This window comes from Nymphaea colorata, chromosome 5 (genome assembly GCF_008831285.2).
Source record: "Nymphaea colorata isolate Beijing-Zhang1983 chromosome 5, ASM883128v2, whole genome shotgun sequence".
NCBI lineage: Eukaryota > Viridiplantae > Streptophyta > Magnoliopsida > Nymphaeales > Nymphaeaceae > Nymphaea > Nymphaea colorata.
The window spans coordinates 2,889,621-2,917,382 of record NC_045142.1 but is presented as its reverse complement, the minus strand read 5'-3'; the positions used below and the strand labels follow the sequence as shown (position 1 = coordinate 2,917,382).

General features: G+C 38.6%; 4 protein-coding genes across 4 annotated transcripts; 2 read left to right on the top strand and 2 right to left on the bottom strand.

Annotated features, from left to right (window-relative positions):
* Window positions 1-187: 187 nt before the first annotated feature.
* On the top strand, window positions 188-2,045 carry LOC116254480 (serotonin N-acetyltransferase 2, chloroplastic). Its single transcript, XM_031629889.2, has one exon. The coding sequence runs from the start codon at window positions 1,046-1,048 to the stop codon at window positions 1,733-1,735; it is 690 nt and encodes a 229-aa protein (XP_031485749.1). The 5' UTR covers window positions 188-1,045; the 3' UTR covers window positions 1,736-2,045.
* A 1,779-nt stretch (window positions 2,046-3,824) lies between these two features.
* On the bottom strand, window positions 3,825-5,898 carry LOC116254024 (uncharacterized). The gene is made up of 4 exons (XM_031629045.2): window positions 5,499-5,898; window positions 5,223-5,315; window positions 4,166-4,300; window positions 3,825-4,081 (listed from the first exon to the last, which is right to left on the bottom strand). Exons 1-4 carry the CDS (start codon window positions 5,736-5,738, stop codon window positions 4,040-4,042), a joined length of 510 nt encoding a protein of 169 aa, XP_031484905.1. The 5' UTR covers window positions 5,739-5,898; the 3' UTR covers window positions 3,825-4,039.
* A 4,836-nt stretch (window positions 5,899-10,734) lies between these two features.
* On the bottom strand, window positions 10,735-20,701 carry LOC116254581 (acetyl-coenzyme A carboxylase carboxyl transferase subunit alpha, chloroplastic-like). Its single transcript, XM_031630052.2, has 11 exons — window positions 20,159-20,701; window positions 19,191-19,265; window positions 18,263-18,370; window positions 17,974-18,134; window positions 17,384-17,498; window positions 17,113-17,267; window positions 15,131-15,182; window positions 14,979-15,047; window positions 13,321-13,398; window positions 12,041-13,239; window positions 10,735-11,014 (listed from the first exon to the last, which is right to left on the bottom strand). The coding sequence occupies exons 1-10, from the start codon at window positions 20,495-20,497 to the stop codon at window positions 12,043-12,045; spliced, it is 2,349 nt and encodes a 782-aa protein (XP_031485912.1). The 5' UTR covers window positions 20,498-20,701; the 3' UTR covers window positions 10,735-11,014; window positions 12,041-12,042.
* Window positions 20,702-22,906: 2,205 nt separating this feature from the next.
* On the top strand, window positions 22,907-27,375 carry LOC116254577 (OVARIAN TUMOR DOMAIN-containing deubiquitinating enzyme 3). The gene is made up of 8 exons (XM_031630047.2): window positions 22,907-22,991; window positions 23,072-23,219; window positions 23,339-23,426; window positions 23,639-23,702; window positions 24,934-25,039; window positions 25,154-25,208; window positions 26,063-26,116; window positions 27,055-27,375. The coding sequence occupies exons 1-8, from the start codon at window positions 22,958-22,960 to the stop codon at window positions 27,196-27,198; spliced, it is 693 nt and encodes a 230-aa protein (XP_031485907.1). The 5' UTR covers window positions 22,907-22,957; the 3' UTR covers window positions 27,199-27,375.
* Window positions 27,376-27,762: the final 387 nt, after the last annotated feature.

Genomic DNA, 27,762 nt, shown 5'->3' with positions numbered 1-27,762 from the left:
TTCAAGTTGGCAATGCTTCGGATATCATGATAGACTCAATATAGGAGCATATTTTTATTTGAATGCTCCTTGCATATGCCATTGCTGCACATGTAGTATTCAAGTAACAGATTCTCGTTAATTCAGGCTACCCAGAAAACAAGGATATGCAGAACGCACCTAATATTAGCAGGTTTTATGTATAATTCTCTTGCGACTCACATGGTGGATCTGGATTATGATAGTTCCTGGATATTATAGGCTCCTAATTTTGGAAGGTGACATCTCCACCATGTCCACCGCCGCTGCTGGAAGAATAATCAATTCTTAACTTTTCTTTGTAACATTTGCCAGTCACTGGTCCAACCTGCTATTCAATGGACTCAAACACTTTGTTGAAGGTAATCGACTCATTGTCTATCCTCCACCCTTTGTGTTGATCCATTGAATTGTGGTATATTGTAAACGGATCCAACTTAGAAAGTACAGTGAAGTTTGATCTACTTGGACCTAAATCTAACATAATTCGATCATATTCAAAACCACATAGAGATCAGCTTTAACTTCAGTAATCCCCTTGAAGTTGACCAAACTTAAGACCTGGCATTTCCATGTATAGATTTTTTTTTTCCATGTTTGGTTTTTTTAGTCCTATGAAAGTTCCGTCATCAATTCATTCTCGTAAGATCTATTTTTCTGTACTGCAAATAGTGGATGCATAACATTTAAATTGCAAGTGTTCTGAATGCATGACATTCAAATTAGCAGATGTCTTGCTCTTTGCATAGGTTCCAAAATAGTTTTAGATTTCGAGGCAGGGTAAAGGGTGGAAGGGGCTTTGGCATCTCACCCATGTATAGATTCTTTAAAGGTTCAGATGGGAGACTTGATCTCGAGTTCAGATCCAAGTATGAATTGGAGTGGATTTTCTACCTTTTATCAGCCAGGCAGGGTTAGCGAACCGGGTTTCATGTGAAAACCGAGTCGCCAAGGTCGTCCTCGGCTCATTGAGTCAGTGGGCCCCAGAATCGGACTGCTCGACCACTGGAGTTCGTAGTTTTGGATAATGGCGACGATACGAACTGCCAAACTGCAGAGGGCAACAGATCACGAAAAAATACCAGGATTTCTCCGTCGACGGGAAAGAACGCTCCACGCGACCATGCTCGCCCACGGCGCGGCGATCCCCGCTGCCGCGCTCATCCGCCCAAAATTCCGCCTCGGCCACCGCCTCACTGTCCGGTGCCAAGCGGAGCCGCCGCTATCGGCCGCTCGACCTGCGCCTCTCGTCCAGAATCTCACGATCTCCGACCCGGACCTCGCGTCCCGTGGCTTCGTCGTCCACCGCTCCCCGGCGGGGCTCGACCTGGACGAGCTCAATTCCGTCTTCGCGCGGGTCGGGTTCCCCCGCCGGCGGCCGGACAAGATCGCGAAGGCGCTGGAGCACACGCCCACGGTGCTCTGGATTGAAGACACGCGGTCCAGCAAGCCGGTCGCGTTCGCAAGGGCGACGGGGGACGGCGTGTTCAACGCCATCATCTGGGACGTCGTTGTCGATCCAAGCTTCCAGGGCCTCGGGCTCGGGAAGGCGATCATGGAGCGGGTGGTGGGAGACCTCCTGGAAATGGGCATCGTCAACATCGCGCTCTACGCAGAGCCCCAGGTGCTCGGGTTCTACCGCCCGCTGGGGTTCTGCGCCGACCCAGACGGCATCAGAGGGATGGTCTACTCCGCCAAGAACAAGAACAAGCAGTAATCGATCGAAGCTACTGACCGAGAGCAGCAACTGCATTTGCAGAAGATCTTGATTCGCGGCATCCTTCTGGGAATGACGGTGGTGTCATCGCCTCGCCTGCGGCTTTCTTCCTCTTCCGGGTATGGACCTACTTGGTCCTGGATATTGCGATTTTGGGGCATGTTTCATCTTTGCACATTTGATCCTTGGAAGAAGTAATATACACGAATTTCAGGTTTTCCTTGGAAATATCATGTTCCCGGAATTTCTCTTCTTTGGTTTGGGTGGGTGTATCCTGGATCTAAAGGAAACGTCCATGTTCGGATGTTGAGTTGGTTTCGGTCTTGGGGCGTGCTTGGATGGCATATTATTTCTTCCTGGTTAACTGCAAAGAACAGCTGCAAAGACTGCCAAGATTGTGAAAAATCTATTGATTTTCTTTATGAAAGATTCAAAAAACACGGAAAATGTGGCACTTTCAAATTTTCCAAGCCATCATCAATTTCCTTGTATATAACTTTTCTGGGATTTCATACTATTTGACATCTTTACTGCTGTAATTTATTAAGGAAATCTACCTAGCTCTGAAGCTTGAAGGTTTCAAGTGTCAACTCCTTATCCAAGTGCGAGGAACAATGGCAGAGTTTATCTTGAAGCAAAAATTAAGATGGTTGAACGCTGGCTAGAGTTGAGGCTTGTGTAGCCACCCTGATCTAGAAATGGATCCGGTTGGGTCCAGCGAGCTGAGCCAAGTTACAGGCAATGGTCTTATTGGATCTCATCATGGCCCCAACACTGTGCTGGACATGGGGACCAAGCTCAATGAGCTTGAGATGCTATGTCACATGAGTTTGGGGCTGGGGCTGGGGCTGGGGCCAGGGCTGGACCGTAGGCTCCAGCTCAAGGCATTTTTTGAAAAAAAAAAAAACTTGAAAGTGAGGGCATGTCTATGCATGTCTATGCGAGTATATTTATGGAGTAAGAATAAAATTTTAAGCAAACAAACACATGTATTCGTTATTTATATTCATGAGAAACTAGAAAACAAAAAATACCTAAATAGACAAAATAAATACAAAATATGAATTTGCAAAGTTCAAGCCTATCTCTCGCAATTGCATGTATGCACACGCGTCAAGCAGGAAAAACTACCCATTACTCTTTTTTCTATGATTTTTTCAAGCGTTGAAGCTGTTTAAGAAGTAAAGGTTGTCCCAAGCTTTTGCAAGGCCCATCAAGGTGTGTTCCTTCTATTTTCATGATAAACAGCCTCAAAAGTGCCTTGAACCATTTTTATATCTAAGTACTATAGACTGCCTGAGGCCCTAAAGGGTTTGTGATTTGGGATAGTTGGTACCATTGTTTGATTTCTTGGACCATCATACATAAACAAACCTTGACCATCAGGTGCCCTCACAGGGAAGCGAGGATCAGGTGGCGACCCACTTCATTTTAAAAGGTCGCCTGATCATAGAGCTATTCTTGAGGTACCCTAACAATGGAAATTAGTTCAGGGAGACGCCAACATATGGCGACCTGATGTCAATTCCTCCAGAAGGCTTCACTACTGCAAATCTCAGGAGGATTAAGTGTACTTTCCCTTTCAAAAGAGAGAGAGAGAGGCCAGTTTGCAGCCTTGAATGATGAAACTTGGCTTGAGATCTGATCAGCTAATGAATGACGACTAGGGACTTTATGTCTCAACTGTTTGCACCTCTTATCTTAGCCAGTTAATCCTACTTTCCTAAAAGATCTTATGGTGGAGTTCCAAGGGGACAAGTTGCAGACTCTTACTCCCATCTTATGGTGGAGTTCCAAGGGGACAAGTTGCAGACTCTTACTCCCTATAAATGCTGAAGATATAGAGCGCTGCCTTATTGGTTAGAAGCAGCAATAGTTTTTGTCACTTAAAACAACGATAGTTAGAACTCCATTATAAGAATTCTAGAAGTTGGATGTAATAGTGATGCAGTGCAGAAGAGAATCCCACCTGAGCCAAGGGATCTGGTGAAGCTACCACTTGCAGGTGAAGCGTCAGAATTTCGACTAACAAAAGGCTTATAGATGTGCAGACAGCATGGCTGGACAGTCCATACTCGACCAAAAGAAATCCAGAAAAGAGGTTCAGTGCGTACAAGAATCTATAACGTAATCGCAGTTGTTCAAGTAAGACCTTCCATGGTCAAGTTCATCAAGCACGGTCTCTTATTACATATTCTGGTACCACTTAGATACGAAACAGTGCACTAAAGAAACACTTGTAGACTAAGTGATGAGATACCATAATAAACAGAGCATGCTTAGAGCAGAACCGTTGAGGATTATTCAGTTCTCGCTTCTCTTGGGCTTGTGAGATACTGGGAAAACCTGAAGACACCAAAGGAACTTATGAGAATACTTTTCAAAAAGTCCCATCATTTAATACAAAAACGATGATCTAGAAGGCATTACCGGCTCCATGGATGGAATCCATTCATTGGTTGCTGGATTCCCTTTGCAGGAATCATGATGATCCGATTCATAAACGTCTGGCTTTAAGTTGAAGGTCCCACCATTCTTGTCGACCTTGATGAACCCTGTTCCTGTCTGTTTGACAATTGAAACATTACATGAATCAGAAACACCCATCTAAGTTTAGAGGGCTCGAGTTCTTTCAAGAATAGATTACCTGAAAGAAATCGTTTTCTAACTAAGTAGTTTGTAGTTTTACTTTTACCAAGAAAGCGTGCAGGCACGAGCACAAACACGAACAAACACGTAAAGTCCAAAACTATGATGCCAGTCTTGGAATATGAGATTTAGCCATCAGATGTTAGATCCAGGTATACACATGGGTTTAATATGAGTTGTTGAGAATAGTAACATGCCAAGAAACTTCGATGTACTAAAAGATTCAATTCTTAAAATGGTGCAGAAGCCATGGCTCACGATTAATGAAGGTGAGGATGCCACATGTACAGGTTCGATTCACATCGTGGATGTGAGCACAACAAACTCTTCCAAAGAGTATTATGCTGAAATATGTGTCTTCCTTACCGCTTTGTGAGATCACCTCAGAGATGCATTTAAGGAGCTGAAGAGATGAAAATGGTTTAGAAGCAGACACTGATATTGCATAAACCATTCCTTTTGGAAGGACCAGTTAGATTATAGATCTGAAGCTTCTTCACTAGTAAGAGATCTTATTCCTGGCAGACATAAAACATGGTTCCAGGCAAAATCAATGCCATCCCATGTTTTTCACATCTTAATTAAGAAAAAAAAAAAGTCTACAGAATAAAACTGAATATCGATCTGGATGAATACACTCTAGTCAAGATCCGCACATATATAATACCCCGAAAGCAAGTATGAATGTCTGCATAATGAACTAATTTGGACGTCACACGCCCAAGATTTTCATGGAGTTTATGGAATTTAATGACTTCAACAATCTATATAAAACTGGCAGCACAATATCTCAAACATAGACTGGAAAAGGAAAAGAAAAAGAGGTTCGTCGCATTACCGTGTGGTGTTGCTTGTCGATGCAGTTGAGATCTTTGTAGTATTCCGTCTCTACATACTCCTCTGGCGCCTCATTCCCGCTGTAAGTCAGTTTCTACAAAAGGGGAATCAGGAAAAGAAAAATTTAGTTTTTCCAAGAAGAAGAATAAGAAGATAAATAAGCAATTCGGAGGGAAAATGCGTATCCTATCACCCATTCGCAACTACCACATTCGTAACTTGTAGTAGAGAGAGAAAGAGGGGATCTAGAGAGAGAAAGAGAGGATCTCTTCTATACCTGGGTGTCCCGGTGCTCGAGGTTGTGGAACTTCTCGAATTCGGGGGGGACGTCGCCGGCGGAGTGGGAATAGTCGAAGGCGTCCTTGTATTGGGAGGAGTAGTCGCTGCGTTGTGGCTTGGAGTGGCGCACGGGGGCTTGGCCATCGAAGTACGCCCTTGTCTCCTCCTCTATCTTCATCTCCTCCTCCTTCGGCAGATGCGCGTCGCTCCTGTTGGGCCTCCTCAGTTCCGTCTCCATCTCTCCTCCCCGCTTACTTCCTTCCCTCTCCTTCTCGCTGAGAACACGGCCACCACTCAGAGAGAAGAAGAGAAGGATGGAAATGGCGGAACCGTGTCCAACAGGAAGAAGATCTTTTGGTTTGTGGGGATTGTTCAATCTCGCCGGTCACCACATCAGTTTACTTTAGAAGGACTCAAACCCGAGAGACGGAGCGACACGGAGACGGGGACGTTATCCGACGACGAAATTACGCAAATGCCCACCCTCGAGTTCAAAGGCCGATCTTTCAATGAAGTTTTCGAATTGCGACCTCTACATTTTGCATGAAACAGAGCCTGAGACTTTATTTCTTGTTACGGCTCGATTTTGCTGAAATGACTGTTAAATACTTAAATGGCCGCCTTGAGAAAAAATAATGTCACGTTGAAACCTGCTTAACTTACCTTTCTTGACATTGTTTTTCTAAGATGAATTTCCTTTTCTCTTTCAACCTTTACAAGGAAAAGAGGCATGCTGCTAGAATTTCTTTCAACTGGATTAGGGACCAAGTTTCGGAAAACAAAACCTGATTTTACCTCAAACCACCGTTTTGAAAATGTTTCGAGATATTAAAAAAGATTTTATCAAACCTTGGCTTTTAGTGGCGAAGTTGCATTATGCATATATGTTGGTGTGGCCAGCACTAACTTCTCAATTTTTTAAATTAAAGTGATTTAATATTTATTTTGTTAGTATAAAACTCTGTGAATCAGTGCTCCTTCCAAAAAATTTTCTGCCTTCATCAAGGATAAAAAAAACACTCCTTTTCTCCAGGTTTTTTTTAGGTAAGACTAATTTTTACTTCTAAACCAAAATTTTCACATGTCATCCAAACATTCAAATTAAGTTTACAAATCTAAGTTCTTAATTTTGTTTTTACAAGCCAAGTTTTTTAAGGTATCGTCCAAACGCTACCTTAATATATTAGTCAACATCACTAATTCTTCAAATAAGTTTATGAAAACTTCTTTTCAATTCCATATTTTCAGTGCGTCAAACGGCCCCGACTTTCAGGTAGATCTTTTGCAATTTGTCGTCGACATGCCTTGATATTTTTGGTGCGTATGAAAATATCTTGCACCAACTAAGGTGTTTCAACTACCACAATGATGATAGTTGTGGACCAGATAGCACCCACGACCACGTGATCCATGAACCACAAGATAGATGATACCTCCGCAAAGGTGCCTGCATTCTGGACTGTTAGAAAAGCCATCCACGTTGTGGTAGTCATCTTAACTTGCTTCAATCCAAAGAAAAAGTTGGGGACCTTTCATTTGGAAGCAGCTCGAAGCAGGTTGAGTCGGTAGATTGAGGCAGATTCATGGAACCCTGTAACTAGGAGTGGAGCAAGGGGGGCACCCACATGGGCCCTGGCCCCACCATGTAAATTTTAAAAAAATACTTGTCTTATATAAAAAATTTGAAAAATGATATTTGTGTCAAAATTTAGAAACTTTAATTCGGCCCTATTTGTGAAAAATTTATGGCTTCGCTCTTACCCTGTAACACATTACTCCATGAATGTACCTCAAATTTTGAGATAGAACCACTAGACAGTTACGATGTGGAATGAGTGTCAATCAGCCCCTTTGAGGCACATCCAGCTTGGCATGGTTGGGTCAAGTCAAAATCAAGTGGCATTATGTCACTGGGACCAAGTTTTTACTTGCAAATTATGTACCTCAAATGGCCATTTGGTAGTAGGGATACTTTGTGAGCATCTCATAAATATACTGGAGGCCGATTTAGAGAACACTAAAATTATTGTTTTATGAACCTGTTTAATTTTTAAGGCAAATTCATAGGACACCCACAAAATGTCATTGCTACGGCACCTAAAGAAACAAGGGGTTGGATGGAAGCTTTGATTCTGTACCCGGTGGTTGGCATGCTAGGAAAGTATGGGATTTCGAAAAAACTGGATATTTACCATGGTCTTTTACGGGACTATATTGGCCTTTTTAGGATAACAAATAAGAATTCATGTGCCAATATCTAAACACATGCTAGGAAAGTATAGGATTTCAAAAAACCGGGATATTTACCATGGTTCTTTGGAAAACTGTATTTGGCCTTTTCAGGTTAATAAATTGAAAATTGATGTACTGACATCCCATAAGCAACTGTCACAGTAATGAAACAACCAAGGACCACTGAGTAAATGCAATCAACCACTGAACCCCGTTGCCACCTAAATTTAAGGCCAACTGCATAACGTTCGTCATTGCCCATTAACTGCTTCACCTAAATCCCCAATTCGTAGAGACACGGCCGCAAGGATGGCTTCTGCACACGAGCCAAGTTGAGCTTGAGCTCGGCCCGCTCGAACTCGATTCAAGTTCCATAAAACATGCTCGAGCTCAACTCAACGATACAGCATTGGGCTTGAGCTCGATTCGTTTAACTCGTTTCTATTAACTTAACTTGTCTCGCTTCTTTTAACTTGTTTAATGGGTTTTTTTTTATTAATTCAACTACGAACGATCATCTAATAGAAAATCCAAAAGAAGAAATTGTCATATTCTACATCCAAATATCCCTTAAAGAAAAACTTAGCACTAGAAAAGTTCTCATTCATTATTTATGTCATCGAGCCGTGCCGAGTTTAAATGAGTCAAGTTCTTATAACTCAAACGTCAATCATTTAACATTACGAGCATAAATTTAAACCCGTTGAGATCGAGTTGAGTTTTTACGAGCAAGTTCAAGTAGAGGCAAAGTTGGTTTGAGGAATTGTGCTGTCTTTGGCACAAGCTTACGTTGAAGTCTAACTAAGATATTTAACCAGCTGATCATCTATAAGGTGCTTGCCATACTCGGCTCCAAAAAAGGAAGCCACTGGGCCTCAAGGCTTAGTTAGGAAAAGAAGCTGACTAGGGCTGGGCAACGGGTCGGGAATTTCCCGGCCCGGCCCATTTACATTAAAATTTTATTTTTTTATTTTTTTTGTTTTAAAAATATATATTTAATATTATTAAATACATTTTATATTTTAAAAAATTATTTTATAATTAAAAAATTAATTGTTAATTTCAAATGGACCGAGCCGGGTTGGGCCCGGGCTATCGGGCCGGGCCCGGGCCAGGCTCACCGGTCCGGCCCGATGCCCACCCTTAAAGCTGATGCCGAGAGGACAAGAGTTTAATCAATGCTGCTAATAATGTCATTAACATTACAGATAACAACCAAGCAAAAAACAAGAATTATGAAGTCCAAAGAGGCGATGAAACTGAAGCATAAGAACATGAAATGATCTTGATATGTTTCTCCTTAGGAAAAAAAAAACAAAAGCAGAGGCTAAGAATGATATTTAAACTTGTGATCATGAAAACAAACTTAATAAAGTATACCAAAGAGAGATCTTCAAATAACTAGTGGGAGAGACAAAAATACCACCTAACAAAAAAATATATATAATTAAAAAAATAATATGAAAATATCTTTAAACAAGATCATCCATTCAAACATACATTAAGAAAAAAGCTCATTATGTCCAATCAAACTTCATTTTAAACCGTGGCTTGAATAATAAATTCAATGAATAAAACTTGCTTGAAAAACAGTAAAGTTTGTTTATTTTAAAATTAAAATTATAAGCATCACTTATTTTGAATCTCTCACTACCGGTAGACTATATTAAATCGGAGACATGATAAAATAATAGAAAATCCTGACAAAAGCCAGGGACCAGATCTCGGATTGGGAAAAAAAAACTTGAACAGGTCTAACCAACCTCGGCCATGCTGAAGTTCAAGCTTTTATTGTGTCCCCATCAATTACGGAGACTCAGTTTAGCGCCATACTTCATTAGGCTAGGCGTATCCCCGTTTCCTTATAACAGTCTAACCGATCCTCCCATGCGAAGGAGGTTCTTGCTTAATAGTGGGAAAATTCATTTTAAGGGTCAGACTTCATAGAAATGAATTGTTTAGGTAGGTCATATTCTCAGTAAAAAATAAAAGGACAACAAACCATAACCATCTAAACATGGAATCACCACAATCGCTATATATATATATATATATATATATATATATATATATATATATATATATATATATATATATATATATATATATATATATATATATATAAAATGAATGGTAATGGTACACTCAAAAGAGCCGTCTAATCCCTTGTAATGAATAATTGAGAAAAAAATAATGAAAAAAATAAACAAGAAAAAAAAATGTAAAACATTTACTTCATTTAATATTAATTCACACATTTTTTTCTTTCTTTTTTTTTTCAACCATCTATCACTATGAATCAAACATCCTCATAAATCACTCAACCATCTATCACTATGAATCAAACATCCTCATGAATCACCCAGACTCTGCATAGTTAGGGCCACCATCATTCACACACACTCTCTCTCTATATATATATATATATATTTTTATTTATTTATACATATAATTAATGATTTTAGTTATCAATAATCATAATCATCCAACCAAGTTCATCCATCTGAAGCAATGGATGATGGTTAAAAAATAATAAAAAAATATGAACTAATATTAAATTAAAAAAATACCTATCACTTTTTTCTCTTTATTTTTTTCTTTAACCTTCTATATTGGATCGAAAGACCTTAATTAGATAATTGGGAAATTATGAAAAACTAATCACCATCAAACTCATACTTAAAAAATCCTTAGACTCCGGTTTCACAAGAAACGTCCAAAAAAGGCAGAACTCCCTACCAGAATGAGGAAATGCAAATTTCTCTGCAAACAGGCTTCCACGAGCACGCTTTCAGTTCAAGACAAGTTGTTAACAAGAGGCAAGGCGCTCCAGGGAGACGTCAACACGAGCCACGAGGCAATCCTTTTTGAAGAACTCAACGAAAATAGCCATCCCTTTACAAGGGATCCTAACAAATCCAAACCACAAAAATAGTACAAACGTCAAATCTTTGCAGACACGTACGACTTTGGTCTCTTCAGCTTTGAAACACGTAAAAGAGTAGTGAAAATAGCCTTATTCACTGATGCTTCCAGAGTGGAGTCCACGAACACATGGGTAAACTGTACAATTGAAATTACAGATAAGCTAATTTCCAGGGAAAAGAATAAAGTAAATTTCCCTCGAATGCATTGAAGGACAAAAGTGGGGGATTAAACAATCTTAGAGTCACTCAAAAGTGGTAGCCTGTGACCTTGCGTTCCCCTGGTGCAAATGGGCCAGATTGTCACAGAGACTCGGCATAAATTTCAGATAGTTTTCTCCTTAGATTGCCATTGTTCCTGTATCACAGTAGATAAAAAATAAATAGGAAACTCATGCACGCAATTGAGCTTAAAACTGCAAAACAGCTTAGGACTCTGTTGGACTAAGATTAGTCAATTCCTTGCAGGATCAGCGACCACATACAACATTGATAGGCAAGTTGACCAAGTGGATGTATAAGTAAATATAGAGACAAGAAAATCTAGAAGTTTCTTGAAGGCCTGGATTAAGTCATGGAGGCACAAGATACATGAGTGTCACACATACCAGCATAATTCACCATGAAGTCAAGTTAATGTTTCTTCTCACAAAAATGTGAAGAAATTCCTAGAAACGTAAAAGATGGACAATTGCTTGGCAGTAGATGGTGAAACTATGAAACCTACATCAAGCAAAACAAGTAAATACCTAGACGGAAAATCCGAGAAACAAAAAGACATACGCCACTAACATTGAATGTGGTCATCAAATGAATATCTTGACCGGTCCTAGACTATATTTCCATCAATTTCCTATTCTATGGAAAATCACAGAAGACAGAGAGCTCCTGTATCTAGACCAGTAGATTGTAGGAAATCTGCTCATACTAGGCCCTGAAAAAACCATGATTTCAAATTGTCTCCTAAATAAGAAGACCAGAAGTGTCCTTTAAGACAATTCAGAGGGTTCTGATCTTAGCAGATATCTTCACAATGACAATCAACAGAGACTTTCCTGACTACGAAGACTCAAAAGGATTCACAGTTATTTAAGAAAACTGTGCATTCCTTGAAACAAGATATGACTACAATCGTACTTTATGTCAGAGCAGATACAACTAGACCATTTCCTGTCAAAAGCAAATGAAAGTAGAGGTGTGTCATCCTCATCTTTAAATAGCAATACCAATGTTCATCATACCAAAAGGAGAGACACATTCCTTTATTGCTTCCAAAAAGAATCTCATGGTTTTTTGCTTCAAGTAAAAACGATTCTCTACACCAGAAGAAACACATGTAGCACGGAGGATAAGTGTAATGTTTGCTTTTGAAGAGAAGACTTACATTTAAACAAAGCTGCCGTTGAGCTCTGCATCCACATTAGTGATATCAATATCAGAAACATGCTCGTCTAGGATACCACTTTCTGAATCTTCTGCATCATTTGCTGAATGTTTCTTTGTAGCAATCCTCATCTCTTGCATTAGCATGTCCTGTTTCTTTGCCAATTTTGAGTCCATCATTGCCTCCTCAAGCCTCTGCTTGATTTCCTTTGTCAATTCTTCAATCTTACTCTTCGACTCTGGGTTTGATGATTTCCCAGCCATGGCGAGTTCCAACCTGAGGATTTCAAGTTTGCTCTTCAAATTGGACGAATTAACCACCCCTACAATTTCTTTATTTATGTCATCATTGAGTTCTGCTATTTGATTCTTTAAATCTGCATAATTCTTCTTTTTGTCATAATTCCCAACCTGGGCAGCTTCTTCTCTTGATACCACTTGTTCAAGATTTAGCTGCATGGACTTCAATGCCTCACTCAAACTTGACATGACCGCCTGCTTCACGTTAACAATTTTTTCTTTCATCCCCTCATCCAAATCTTCCACCTTTGTCACACCGGCATGCAACATCTCCTCTCTCAGTAATTCAAGTTTGCCCTTTAAATTAGACTGGTCTAGAGCACCTCTCAGTCCCTGGTTTACTTCCTGTTTCAGTACGGATAGCTTATTAGTCTTCTCTGACAGCCTTTTAGCATCTGTCAATTCTTTTAGCATCTGAAGCTTGGAAGTCAAGCTAGCCAAATTGGGGACCTCCACCAGTCTTTGCCTAAAGTCATGCTTAACCATACTAATTTTTTCTTCAAGAACTGGATCCAGAGGTTGTGTAGGAGAAATCTTTGCTTTTGCAACTTCCTCACGAAGCATATCAAGCTTTTCTTGCAGGCCTGTTGCACTTAGAGCCTGTAAATATTCCTGTTCAATATCCTTTTTCAATTTCTCAATCATCTCATTGAAGGAAACATCTGGATGGTTGACTGATGACACCTTTGATTTCAGAATTTGCTCTTTCAATTTTTCAAGCTCATGCTCAATATCTGCATCTATGACAAACTTTGCACCCTGGTTGATAGGCTCATCTTTCTTCTTCATGTTGCTCGTCTTTCTGGGATCTAAGGATATTGCTTCTTCAAAACCACCAATTGCACGGAATTTAAGCATTCGATGGTTTAGCAATGTTTCTGTGTCCATTTCAGATAGCTCCTGCAAAAAAAAAAAGTATAAATATCAGATGCCATGATGGATCAACATACTGTCTGAAACAATGAACTCAGCAACACTGACATTCATTGCATTAATTACTGCAGTCTTTATCTGCTCTGAAGTCCAAGCTGGATCGGTATGTGCACCACCTAGGGGTTCCTATCAGAAAGAAAACTTGTTAGAAGGTTAAAAGATAGAAAAAAAAAACAAATTACAGAAAAAACAGCAGAAGTTCCCTGTTCAGAATGATCTTTTTTTGATGATTAGGAAACTTAAGTGCTTTGTGAGGAGACATGCCAACCCAGAAGACCCATGTTTACCATGCCCTATACCTTTGGTGAAAAAAACGTGGTTGTCCCTCCCTCTTGGCGGGCAATGAATAAAAACCAACGAAAAATGAAGTCAAAGAAAAAAAATTTCTACAAATGCCATACCTGCTCTTATAATGTGTTCTATAGAATCCTTTGAAAATTTATACATGTGAGAATTACAAGGTCCTAGCACAAAAATGATTACAATGCAGCATACCCAACCACACACGCATATACAAACCACTGTCGCAGATATCGTTCTTGGGAAAATATCATCAAGGTTCTTTTTGAGTATTTTTTCAGGAAAATCATGAAAATTTGTGAAGGATTCATTTTTTCAGGATTTTCCTAGTATCGTTGTACTTGTTTTCCTCGTAAATATCGCCAGATTTTCAAGAATCTCACTATATCTGTGACAATGATACAAACACACGATGTGTGTGGTTTTGTTTATAAAGAGACCAAAAGAGGGAAAGACTCTGGTGTTCCCTAAGTTCTGATCCAACCGCAAGCCTACAGCATATTTATCTAAGCATGGTGGATTCAGTAGTTTGTTGATTATGAACTTTTTGGGCACACACATACATGAAGAGAGAGAGAGAGAGAGAAGAGAGTTAGTTCAGTGCAGGGAGTAAGCATATAAATACCAAAATAGCACTTTTGCTATATGCTCTATGAGAATGACAGGGAAATCCCATCAACAGGAACTGCCTTCCTGCCAATATTTACATAGCAAAAAAATAACATGTATCCTACTTGCATGAAGCAGTTGGTGCAATCAGAAAGCTGAATACATGCAATCAACAGCCCAAGTTAAATGGCACTGTCCAGTCCATATAGACCATGTCATGCTGGAAAAAAAATTTAGCTACACGACTCTGACCAACCATATTGTTGCTGCCATAACCATTTGAATTTTGATCAATCACCCAATAGAGAAATGACATTATAAAAGACCTAATCCATCCTTGGTGATAAATTTCACCTATTTCCTACAAGGATAACCGAGCTGGGGTTGCCTCTAATGTGATCTAAACCCAAGTTCAAGGTGGCCCAACTCTAACCAGAAAACGCTGAGGGCTGTGATTAATAAGATGCTTGCAGGAAAATTCACATTTGGATGCAACCATAGACTACCTACAAGACTATCTGCCAAAAATGTTGACAAAATGAACTCTATATTTTAGGAAAAAAATTCCTGTTTTTTGATCTTTCTTGTGTCCAGCTAGTATCTATACCAATGAACACATTTATCTTAAACCAATAATTTCTTTAATTTGGATTTCATCTAGAAGCTCCTTACAACTTGGCTATCTCTCTAAAGAAAATAAACAAGCCTGCCTTTTTCTATTAAGCACCCCCTCCAGTTGTTTGCATTTCTCAATTGATTTGATGATATTGAAGCAAAGAGCAAGATAAATAAATTACCGGAATAATGCCATCTGCAATTTTCAGCTTGCATAATTCTGTACCAGTTATCCTCAACTTCTCAGCTGCCTGAAGAAATATTATAATGGTAACATGCAAGATATATAAGGACAAAGGATCTATTTTGCAGAACTGAAAGGACGTTTAACTACCTTCGGAGCAGCTTGGGCACTCTTCCACAAAATTGCGGCACATGCTTCTGGGCTATATGCATTGATAGGAAAAGGAGATGAATCAGATACAAAACTCCAGTTCAAGATCAATTAAATTTAAAACAAGAAAAACTAGATACAATGCAAGTTTTGTACTGAGATGAGAAACAGTGAGTAATTTGATAGAGACAACGTTGACAAGGAAAGAAAGAGAACTGAGATCCATAGGGCAAGGAGCAGATCATAGGATAATTTGAAGGAAAAGGTACATCAAAAGTGTCTAAAGCAATTGATTTGCGATAACATGCAACTTGTTATCCCAGCTGTAACCTAAGGACTGACTTTTGCTTGCATAACATCACTTTTAGGAAATTTAGGAATTATCATTGTCAAGAGAACATTCATCTAGGCCAGCCCTCCTGAGTCTAAGGGAGGTATGTGTGTGCATTTATATATATATGTGTGTGTGTGTGTGTGTGTGAAAACTAGATCCTGACAACTAATTGATAGACAACTCAATAATGAGCACTATAAGAAGAGAGCTAGATTTGGAAATCAGGTTGTTAGAATTAGTAAAAATCAAGATGTAATTATATGTTTGTGTATGTTCATATATAAACATCTCATCTGGAAATTCACGATCAATTGCAATCAGGCCAAGTGGAACTATGAAGTGGCAAGTTGCCAATATAAATCCTTAAATTAAATCGAAAAAAGAGCAAAGTCAAAACCAAGCATAGAAAGTGGAACTAATGAAAAAAATAAAGTAGAGAATACCTAAGATGTTCCCCAAAAAAATCAAGAAACAGAATACAAGAACATGCTAGTAATATTTTCTGAAATGTATAGTAGAGACTCTCCCTGGTCTATCACACATAGCTGTCGTATTTCCATGCCAACTTATTAAAATAAAGCATCAACTCTATTATTGCTCTATATTGCCAGACATGATATTCACCGTCAATGTCCACAAACTCATGTAGAAAGTCAGCGGTCAACATTAGTGGAGGGATGGAGAAGGGGAGATACCCAACCTGATAGTAATGGGGCCAAGGTCAACTTCCATCAGATACAATGAATTTATATTTTATAAGTATAAACAAAATTATGAATATATACATATTACAAAACTCGAGCAGTGCCAGAGTTTATCAAGCTTAATCCTGATTTTATACCTGACCCCAGCCCAAATCAAGTCAAGTACCTAAACACACAATTGGTAACTGTGCCAGTGCCCACATTTAGGTCCACATGATTTTAACCACATTATATCACTTTGGCAGAAAATTTGTGCCGATCTCCTGCACAATTTTGTTAACGTCAAAAGCACTCATGGGTTGTCAGACATCTTCAAGAATATGTCCTTTGAAATATCAATAGCTAAAGGATATTCAGGAAACCAAAAGAAATATGATTCTCATGCCACCTGCACCAGGAACTAATCACATATGCACACCTCAGAAAGTTATGTGAATAAGGTGTAAGTAGACTAGTTCTCTTAACATAATCTGGCCAATACAGTCCATTGAAGCTGCAATGGTGCTGTTATACGAGCATTAAATCCACCTTCAAGAGGTTTTTAGCAAAAATTGTAGCAGATCTCAAAAAGAAGAAAAGAAAAAAAAGGTGGCAGATGCATTGGAATAGCTATTCAACTTCAGGCATTGAAATAATTGCTTGCACACTCTTAGTATCAAAAAGAAATATCATGTAGACAAGAAGCATGTGCCAAGTTTTTACTTTTTCTTCTTTTTTCAAATTTCAAGACCCACCGTACTAGTCTGAGATGTCTCGAATAAATCTCCACGACTTCTATACTTCTACTTCAAGAATTGTCTAGTAAAAAAAGTTCCATTTTCTTGGACTTAAAGAGATTCTACGCATCTTTTCATCCAATAGAAAAGTAGTTCTAAAATAAAGAATCTACAAAGTTCTGTAACATTAAGTGAGACTAGATTATTTTTAGGCAATATCCAACTAACCTGGCAACATAGAAAACGGAATTTTCCAACATTAGCAATTTGTTCGCACAGCCTATGGCAAGGGCACCACCAGAACCACCTTCCCCAATAACAACAGTAACAATAGGCACCTTCAAGCCAAACATGGTTCTCAAGTTATGTGCTATGGCCTCCCCCTGCATGCACATGAACAGAGAAAAAACATTTTGACACTTTGTTAGTGCATTACTGTTCATCTCACGTTTTCCATTAAGTTATTAACGATCGATGAAATCAGAACCAAGTTACGTACTTGTCCAATCTCCTCTGATTTAAGATCTGCAAAGGCTCCCGGCGTATCAATGAATGTAATGATGGGAAAGCCATGGTGATCAGCATAGTACATCATGCGTAAGGCCTTACGGTAGCTTTATTAATAAACAACAGTATCAAATTCATATCTCAAGAGATAATGTTTTCCTATAAATTAAGCTACAGATGATATTTCACTGATTCAGATGAGAGTATAGTATATTACTCATGCCTATCTCAAGGAATTCATGTTGTCAAAAAAAATTCCCTCAGGTCTTTACAAAGATGATGTTGACACGTCCACATCATGAAGTAGGAATTGGATCTGACCAGACTATTTATTGGATTAGGGAAGATATTCAGTAGTAAGATCGAAACTGGCCAGCCAGAAGATGACAGGCTGGGAATACACCCTCAGTGAGTCAAACCTGGTCAGGATGCTTGGAAGGTAAAAACCTTAGCCAAACCCTGCCTAGATGCCCAGATCCACTCTCAACACTTTATTGGATCATACAAATGGTTAAGCCTGGAGAAAATATGTGCTATCATTGCATCATTATCAAATCATTCACAAATCTCTAAAAAACATACCCATGTGGAGTTGGCATGGCAAAATTACGATGAATGTTTTCCTTTGTGTTTCTTCCCTTCTGATGACCTATGAACATGTAGGTTTTGTGTCCTATGCTTCCAAGTCCTGTAACAATGGCTGGATCATCATAACCAGCACGATCACCATGGAGCTCCACCCACTAATGAAAATCAAACAGATCACTTTGAGTATGTTATGACTAACCATCCAGTCAGAATAGTTTTCCTAACTCATACTTAGTGACAAACAGGGATCAGAATTGCAGATGAACACATGCAAATCACATACCCTGTCAGTGATGTTCAGCACATGGTCAAGAAAAGTCGGTCTATTGGGATGCCTAGCAATACTCAATCGTTGAATAGGAGTTAGATGAGTATATAGATCTTTTAGAGCCTGCATCCAAAGACAATAACAGAGCTTTGTAAAGGACAAGAGAAGTGAACTGCCAATATCACTGGTGCAAAACACATACTGGAGCAATTTCAGCAAGATGCTGCATTGAAATGACTAGTTGACCTACATGAGAAAATTCATATGCCATGGGAGGAAGAGGATCAGAGGCTAGGTAGCACATCAAGAATGAACATCTCATTCAAAACATACCTTTTTAATTCAAACATACCAACTTCAGCAACATGCTGCATTGAAACAACATTTCAACCTACATGAGTGCTGAAAATTCATATGCCATGGGAGGAAAAGGATCAGAGTCGAGGTAGCACATCAAGAATAAACATCTCATTCAAACATACCTTTTTAAAAAATCTTAACTTTCATGTCAAACAGCAACATTGGTCTAACATATTCTGTTTATCTTCCAGTCAGTTTCCTCTTTGTCACGCCCCCTTTTTCCTAATGACTTAGCTACTAATGTCCATCAACAGATATGTTACATGACACCAAAGGCCATATCCATGAATTTATATTTCATTCTTCATTGCAGTAGGTAGTTTTCACTTGTTCTCTTAACATATTTAAAATATTCAACAGATAAACAAGCAAGACAATTACTTGAACAAGTAAATTCATCTAGAAATTTGTGCAACATCAAGCTGAATATTAGATGATGCAGCAACACGGTTAAGAGTTTTGAAACTAAGAAAGATGTGGCAATGTCGAGAAAAGCAAAGATAGAACACAAACAATGTACAGAACATGCAAATACATCAAGTAACTATGATTTAACCAAGTAACAATCATGCATACACTTTACCTGTTGGTATTTGTTCTCCAGCAAATTTATCTTGTCACTGAAGTCTAAACCAGTTTCTTCAGCCATCTTCTTTATCTGCAAAATAAACAGAATAATTAGGATCTAACAAAGCAACTGGTTAACAATAATGAATACAACAAACCTCGAAATTGATGGACCAAAACATAACATTGAAATACAAGAGGTAATACAGAAAATTCATAATTATTCTGACTATAGACTTACTGGGAAAGAACTTGAGGAGTCACAACCGTAACACAGTTTATGTGGTCAAGTCTACAGACTAATGATCTATGACTCAAGGCAGCCAATGCTGATGCAAACATGGGAGCCTTGTAGAAATAGCATCTGTGTTACGTAGCTACTTTACTCGTGCATGCTTCTTATCGGACACTCCAAATGCAAATTCATGCAATTCCGCAATCTAGTGGATGATTACTGTACAGATATGAACTCTTACACGGATATGATTAAGTTACCGCATCTGGACGAATCAATACATGGTTTCCTTGCCAAAACCGTGCCCAAACCAGATCAACTCATGCAGTGGCGCAAAATTCGAGCAGCCATTTCAGAAACAGACAGCAACATGAGTTCATATAAAATCCATTACACCTTAAAGCAAGTAAGCACAATTAATGCAATTCATTGCAATAAATTCACCGCGTAGTTGCAAAATAATAGGGTCATGTTTGCATGCACGAAATCCTCCATGTTCCTCTCTGGTATGCACCGGATATATTTAATCAGGTTATTTTTGTAGCATAAGTAGCAGAAACAGAATCATAAGAAAAACAGTAATCCCGCTTGCATCAGACGATCCTAATCATGATGTCCAAAAGAAAGGAGAATGAAGTAACTCAATAAATTCTGAAACATAAAGGAGAGATCAAAACGGAGCTGAACCACGGACATGCAAAGGCCGCCTAAAACCAACAAGAGAAAATAAAAGAAACCGAGGAGCTCACGTCGATTATCTTCTTCTCGAGTTCCATCAGCGGCATCTCGAAAGGGAGCGGCACCGGTTTCGACCTCTCCGCCAGAGGCTTGAACTCCGACAGGTAGCTTGACGCTCCTCTCTTAACATCCGGATCAACGTCCTTCGGGTCCGGCCAGGGGTAGTCGTGCTTCTTCACCTTCCGCGTCTTCTTCATGCAGACCACGCCGGGCTGCGGCAGCCGCGGCCGCGTCCCGACAGGCAATTGGCCTAGGGCTCCAGAATGCGCGCCAAGGGAGAGCGAACTGCGCATGAGGTCCGTCGCCGGGCGGCTGGTGGACGTCGCCGGATAATGTGGCAACAGAGACATCCTTCTCCTCCCTAGCTCTCTCTCTCTCGAGCGATGCGGTGGTGGCGGCGAGCTCTAGAAGAGGGACGGAGGGAGAACGTAGTTTAGGTTTTCTCTCTCTCTCATTCGATACTTCTTAGGCGTTCCTGCGAGCTGAGGCGTTCCTGCGAGCTGCGGTCTTTTCCGGTTTGGTCGTTGGCACTGTCACCTCTCTTTCTATCTCTCTCCCCAAATCCCATTTTTTTCTCCAGTCCATTTTATTTTTAGTCCCAGACTGCTGGAAGGGAAGTGTGGCGCACGTGACCGGTCTGTCTCAAAGCACGTGCGCGGTAGGACCCGACCCAGTACCATTTCTCGTGCAGCCTCGAGGGCGAACACTCGAACAGAGGGTTGGGCAAGTCGGGTTCGGCTTCGGCTGCACCCCGTTTGTCACAAGCTCAGGACCATTGAAATAAAAATTACTTTTATATTTAATTATTAAAATAATTCAATTATATATATTTATATAAAACTAAGTTATCTGTCAAAGATGCCGGATTATAGTTTCAAAATTTTTATTTTTACATAAAATAAAAAATTAAGAATTTAAATGTAAATTTTGAAAAATGAGCATTTGGTCTCTTTTCTTAATCGTAGATTTTAAGAGCACTTTCTTTTGATTTTTTTATTGGTGATCCAACTAAAAACTTTTAAATTAAGAACATTAATTTTGAGTGGGTAGATGATGGTTCACCCAACTGTCCTACAACAGGACCATTTCGCCAACACCATCATCATGCTAGAGATTTTTGTATTTGAAGCTCAACTTCTATTTAATGTGCATGCGGGCCCTGCAATGGTCTCTAAAAAAAAAATTATGAGAGGGGTTGAATCAAAGTTTTTAAATTTTGATTAGGGCCGAAATATCATTTTTTTAAATTTTTATATAAAAGAAATAAAATTTTTTAAAATTTAGATGTAATTTTTTAAATAAAATTATTGAAGTGAAGGCAAGACTCATGCAAGCCCTACCTTGGCTTTGTCTATGTACACGATAACAAGACATTATATGGACAAAGGTTGTCATAGTCTTAGAGGTGGTGGCAACATAAATACTATTGTTTGTTGAAGGTTAAATGAGGGGAGTATCTCATTATACCGCTTGACAAGAATGCCAAAACCTTCATTCTTTCATTAATCATTTTAAAAACTTATTTGATAAATAAAGTTGTGTATGTAATTGTTTCATGAATATGACCTAAAGAATAAAAATGACTCACTAAATATTTCAAAAAATGTTGTATAAATTTATCTTACTTTTTGAGGCACATTTATGAAACAATTACAAATTGTTTTGTTTGACAAATTAATGGCGCTTCCGCTATACTTCAACTTATATAATTCAATGCTTTAATTTAATTTTTATAACAAACTCATGAATCATTGTATTAAAATTTATATTGTCAAGGCTTCCCAAGTGTTAAAACTATCAATAATAATTTTGGCCTTTAGTTTAGTGAAAAATGTATGACAAATCTACTCATGAGCCAATAAAGTTTTTGGAAGATATTTTTTTCCGTGTTTGATAAGCATATCAGCTTTACTATCTTGTTTTGGCTGGACTTTTGGAAACATTTGTAAGCTTAACGTTTCCTAAAGCATCCTGGCATCTAAGGGTGGGTTTCGTTTGGGGCCCGGCCCATTTAAATTAAAAAAGTATTTTTCAATTATAAAATAATATTTTTAATATAAAATGTATTTATTAAAAATAAAAAACATTATTTAAAATAAATTAAATATATATATATATATATATATATTTTAATTTATTGGGCCGAACCGAGCGGGCCCTATGCCCAGCCCTACTGGCATCCCTGTTTAATAATGTGTGAGCGTTTTGTTTGTCTCACTTAAAAAAAAAAATCAACATCCAAACGTCTCCCGCTTAAGAAGTTTAGTTGTCTCTTTTTCTCTTGTTTGAATTTTTCAATTAAGGAGCACTTATTTATTTTTTATTTAAACTTCATGGATCTGATGTGACATGGTTTTGTTGATACACAAAAAAATCCATAATTTTATTGAATTAAAGATGTTATATCAGACCTAAAATTTACATCTAAAATAATTTTTCGTTTTGGTATAAAAGACAAACTTGATTCAAGGAAAGGGTCTGGTGTTAAATTCTCAAATCACGAGAAGATAAGGGCAATCAAACATCTTTAATTGTCATGGATTTCAAATCCATATTACATGTTAAAAACTATGAATTTAAGATATTAATCTCTAAGTTACATTGTTAGTTATTAATTTCTTCCTGTTTGCCAGAAAAGTATTTCGTTTCGAATTGCTAGTATAGACGGTTGTATTTTCGGATATTTATGGAGAAACTTAAATTTTTCTTAACGCTATTTTCCCAGGCCGATATTTTGAGGAAGAGATGAAATACTTCCTCACCTGGTCGTCATCCTCTCCCGCCTTCCAACAAGCTCGAGAGTTGCCGCCATGGCTCTGCCTGACAACCCTTTGTCTTCGAAGAGTACTCCATCTCTCTCTCCCTGTATATCTCTTTCTCTGTGATTGACCGCTTTTATTTGGTTTTTTTATTGTCTCCTGCAGAGACAATCTTGGAGCAACTCCGAGAAGGAACGGCCAAATTCGAGCTCGTCTCTCACCCTTCCTCGCCATTACCGGTCTTCAGCCGTCCTTTCGCAAAGATTTCCCCTCCTGTCTTTGGGGGCAACGCTGCCAAAAAGCAAGCACCCGAGTGAGCTTCTCTCCCTCCTTGAAACAGACAAAATTATCGAGCATCCCCTTCTCGAACTATCGAACCATCCATTTAGCACGCCCCAGATATTTGATTACGCCCTTGTTGGGATTTCTTAGACGCGGAGCATCGCCGGCGATGAGGAAGGTGGAGAGTTACTTCGTGGAGAAAATCACTGGAGATGGTCGCTGTATGTTCCGCGCTCTGGTGAGAATCATTCAAGCTCGGTGTCTTTTTTCTTCCAGTTATTCTTTGTTTGGTGCGTGACACCGTTTCCAGAAATGCGAAACGTTAGTTGAATTTCTGCTGTTTCTTTTGCCAATGTTGTCACGTTTGTATACGTGTGTGCGTGTGAAAGAACTGATGACTGTGAGCAGAACTTGTAATTTAGACCGTGGACCTTGGGTGCGTTTTGCTAGGTGAAAGGAATGGCCATGAACAAGGGAATCGTCCTTAGCCCAAGGGAAGAAAGGGAAGATGCAGGTAAACTTCTCAGACGAACTATGGTGTTACTGTTGGTATGGATCGTCAGCTACTCTATGCTTTTGGTATATGCACTTTGTTGTGCATGGCAACAATTTATTAAGGTTTTCTCCAGCATTTATGTATTAAACCTTCACTTGTCCATGTGGTTCTTCATCATCGTTCATGTAACAAAATAAATCACAAGCTAAACAAACGAAAGAGTGTAACATGATTACTCTGGTGCATCTCGTGTAAGTTACGACCCTTAACTGTGATTGATTATTACTGGTCTAGTAATATTTAGACAAATGACTGCGGGTTGCGAAATTGTAGAGGTAGTTCCTCCGCTTCTTCTTCTTCAACCCACATCCAAGTTGTTGGCGGTACATCTTTAAAGATTAGGTGATGATTTTCTAGAACATCGTATCTGAAGGTTTCCATAGGCCAAAAACTCTTTCGATATGATCACTTATTGACAGAAATGAAAAAAGTAAGGAAAAAAACAAGGCAAGGTGTCAGTAGTATGCATTACACTCAAGAATTTGGCTTTGGTAATCAAGCGAGGGTATGACTACCATGAGATTTGGAAGTTTAGGATTGAGCCACCTTCTCTGACCAACAATTTCGGGATGTCTTGATTCGGTACTTACAATTTATAAGAACAAGGATGCAGGAAAATAGTTGAACCTAAGAATATACAGCCACCATTTTTCTTCCAAACTTTTAGGTATGGACGTTCCCAATTATTTATTGTGCATGAGATGTAACAAGCAGCTCTATTATCAGGCATTAAGTAGACAATGTGGTACCTCTTGTTGAGATCTCATATTTAGTCATCTGCCTTCAATTATCATAAATTTAGTTTCCTGCTATTTGGTTTTTCTGTGTTATTGGAAATGCCAGTTAGTAATTACTTATCAGAACTCTCTAGTTATGTGCCATGGTTCAGAGCATTGTTTCAAATACATGTTTAAGAATTTGGGAACCAGACTATTAATCTGGTTGATAGAACAAACCATTTTACATGAGTAGTTGGAAGTTGGAACCCTTGGCTCGATTATTGGCTTTTCACAAGATACAGGTATTTAATTATGTCAAGGAGAAACAATAATTTGCTCTAATGAGTTAAAGCTGCTATGCTTTGATACAGCTCTAATACATCCAAAATCTCATAATTTCTGTTTGTTGCTTGGCCTTTTCAAGATTATTTCAGCAAACATCTAAGTGTTCAAGAACTTTTTGATGGCAGATGATCTACGGATGGCTGTGAAAGAGGTCCTCTGTGATGCCGATAATGAGCGCCACCTGTATGAAGAAGCCTTAATTGCTATAACTGTTGAAGAATCTCTGAAGAGGCAAGCATAGTTTGCCATATTGTGATTCATATGTTATACTGCTGGAATTTTTTGTACTTTTTTATGTGCTTATGGCATTAATATTTGAGAATAAATGCCAACTTATCACTGCAGATACTGCCAAAGAATTGAGCATTCCAACTTCTGGGGCGGTGAATCAGAGTTGTTGGTAAGTGATTTAATGTCAATATTTGAATTTTGATACATTTTTCTACTCAACAAGGTTCAGCCATGTTTCAACTTTCAGCTATGTTGTAGATCTGCTGTAGGAGGCTTTTCTATTATTTATAAAATTCCTGCTGTTGAGCAAGGGGATGTAAAATGAGGAATGGGATTTGTGTCAGGATGTTAAACATTCTTTTGCAAAAATAACATCTTAATTTAAAATGGCATGCATCCTTTGGAAGCATTCAAATGGTAACTTTCTTGGTGTTTATTGTCCCAAGTATTTCGCATAAAGTATTCTATAATTACTTCTTTGACTGGGTGAACTTGTTATTCAAAGGCTATAAGAGGCTCTAACTGCAATAAGCGGTGTTTGTTTTGCCTTATAATTTTCTTGTTTATTTTTTAGTAGATATGCCTAGCTAATTAAGTTTCTCTGACTCATATTGGATTCATGTGCTGTAGTCAAAGATCACATTAGAATTCATACTTTTCTTTGTATATTAGAAATTTCATCCATTGCATATTCCTGTGTACTGCAATTTCTAACTTAATAATGAGGTTACTTTCTGTTTCGAGGATAACTGTATGATCTGGTAAACTCTATCCTGCTGTCATCTGCATTACCTTCCTTCAGGTGATTATCACTCTTTTATCTCATGGAGGCATAACCCATTCTGTTCAAATCCTAGACATCTTTGTTGTTTACACTTCATCTCAATGCAAAATTAACTATGTTCTTTTGGTTTGTCTCTAAAGGTTTTATAAGTACATATTTTACTGAGAATTGCATATATGTTCGCCACTACATTGAATGCTTCTCACATGGTGTTCACTGACTGTTTGTTATACCTCCAGGTCTTGTCAAAGTTGTGTTGCCAGCCAGTAATAGTTTACATACCAGAACATGAGGTAAGTTACCAGGACTCATATCTAAATTATCTTAGTTTCTTGTAAGTGTTTGTTTCATTATGCAAACCAAAGCATATTTTGTTTGAGGCAATGGGTTGAATTTATGTATCAAATTTTGGCGTGAACTTTGTTGCCGTCGGTGCATCTACATGCTTTGTCTTTGCTGCTGGTGTTACTCATTTGGCTCCTTGAGTATCCTGCTGTGCTTATGCTATCACTTCTTCAAGTGTCATTTTTCAACTGTTGTACTGTGCACAGCTGCATTGGTTCAAAATTGAAGTGTAAGTCTGCAAGTTCATGTGTCACAAACTTCAAGCTCTCTCCTAGTTGTAACTATGCATACTCTCCTCCATCTAGTTTGCTCTCCTATGGAGTCCTTTTTTTTGGTAACCAGTTAAAGAGTATAGCGATTAATGATCTATGTGGGGATGCCTCAATTAACTGTACAAACCTACAAGGACATAATATTTATAATCTTCAGGATGAACATCTTTTTGGAAATTACTTGCATATTTGGCAAATGGTGACTCAGCAAGGACTGCATATGAGATGGCTCTTAAAAGTGCAGATGTTACTGGGATACTGATCGAAGGAACATTTATGAACAGTGTAAACTTCATAATGTATACAGCATTTCATGAATTTTTTTTTATGGTTATAAAGCTTCAGTTCTTGTTTTTAATCTTTTTGGTTTCTCACTGTGCCCATATTTTATAACCATTATCGTGAAGGATGTTTGCATTCCTCAGAATCCGGACTTATTACAGCCATGTTTGTTATGAATGTTTTCAAAATCACTCTAGCCAAGTTTGCAAGAAGAATTGACTGCAACATGGCATCAGCTCTGCATACCTAGCATGCCATCAAATTCATTGTTTAGTTTCACTTTTGTTAGATTAATTTGATTTTAGTTTCTGACTCGATAAAATCATTGACAGCATACAAGGGGCATCTGGAGTTCTGGATTTATTCCTATAGCGGAGTATGGAACTGAGTTCGCAAAATCATCTAAGAAGGGGAAAGCAAGAAAGCCCGTGAGGCTGTTATACAGTGGCAGGAATCACTATGATCTTCTCACATGATATGAATCATTGTGATCTACACACGATTTTTGTTAAGCTTTTGCGTAATGCTTCCAGCAAGCAGTCCATTGAACTCTATGTGTGTGTAAGCTGATGGTTGTCAAAGATGGAGCTGCACTATCTGTATTCTTTATTCTTCACGAGACAATGTCAGTGTCTTACCTGCTGCGGCCTCCATTCCTGTTCTTGTTTGTGAATAGCTAACTACATCTCTCTTACTGGGTAGTAACAAAACTAGTCCGAGTAGACCATATTCATGCATTGGAAGCCTTTCCTATCCCAAGAGGTTGAATTTGAGACTTCTAATGCCTAGTTTTTAAAATTTTATGGAACAACCAACAGATAAAATCACCTTGAGTAGAGTTGGACTCATAGATAAAGAATTTCTTATAATAGTTTTAAAGACCTGGACCACCCTCCAAGCAATCTGAAGTATGTCATTCATCACAAAACCAGATAAGGTTAGGTTGGCAGAACTAACTTTGGCAGTTCTACTCCAAATATACCAGGTTGCTAGTGGCAGCAGCCTGCTAAGAGGTAGACAGAATGAAGTGTAATTTTTTT

Excerpts from the sequence above, each read along its gene's own strand:
- LOC116254480 (XM_031629889.2), top strand. The coding sequence starts at position 1,046 with ATGGCGACGATACGAACTGCCAAACTGCAGAGGGCAACAGATCACGAA.
- LOC116254577 (XM_031630047.2), top strand. The coding sequence starts at position 22,958 with ATGGCTCTGCCTGACAACCCTTTGTCTTCGAAGA. Across the intron at positions 23,427-23,638 it reads GCTGTATGTTCCGCGCTCTG|GTGAAAGGAATGGCCATGAA; the intron begins GTGAGAATCATT and ends GCGTTTTGCTAG. Across the intron at positions 23,703-24,933 it reads GGAAGAAAGGGAAGATGCAG|ATGATCTACGGATGGCTGTG; the intron begins GTAAACTTCTCA and ends TTTTGATGGCAG.
- LOC116254581 (XM_031630052.2), bottom strand. The coding sequence starts at position 20,497 with ATGTCTCTGTTGCCACATTATCCGGCGACGTCCACCAGCCGCCCGGCG. Across the intron at positions 19,266-20,158 it reads TCGAGAAGAAGATAATCGAC|ATAAAGAAGATGGCTGAAGA; the intron begins GTGAGCTCCTCG and ends TTTATTTTGCAG. Across the intron at positions 17,499-17,973 it reads GCCATGCCAACTCCACATGG|CTACCGTAAGGCCTTACGCA; the intron begins GTATGTTTTTTA and ends TTATTAATAAAG.
- LOC116254024 (XM_031629045.2), bottom strand. The coding sequence starts at position 5,738 with ATGGAGACGGAACTGAGGAGGCCCAACAGGAGCGACGCGCATCTGCCG. Across the intron at positions 4,301-5,222 it reads TCGACAAGCAACACCACACG|ACAGGAACAGGGTTCATCAA; the intron begins GTAATGCGACGA and ends ATTGTCAAACAG. Across the intron at positions 4,082-4,165 it reads GGATTCCATCCATGGAGCCG|GTTTTCCCAGTATCTCACAA; the intron begins GTAATGCCTTCT and ends TGGTGTCTTCAG.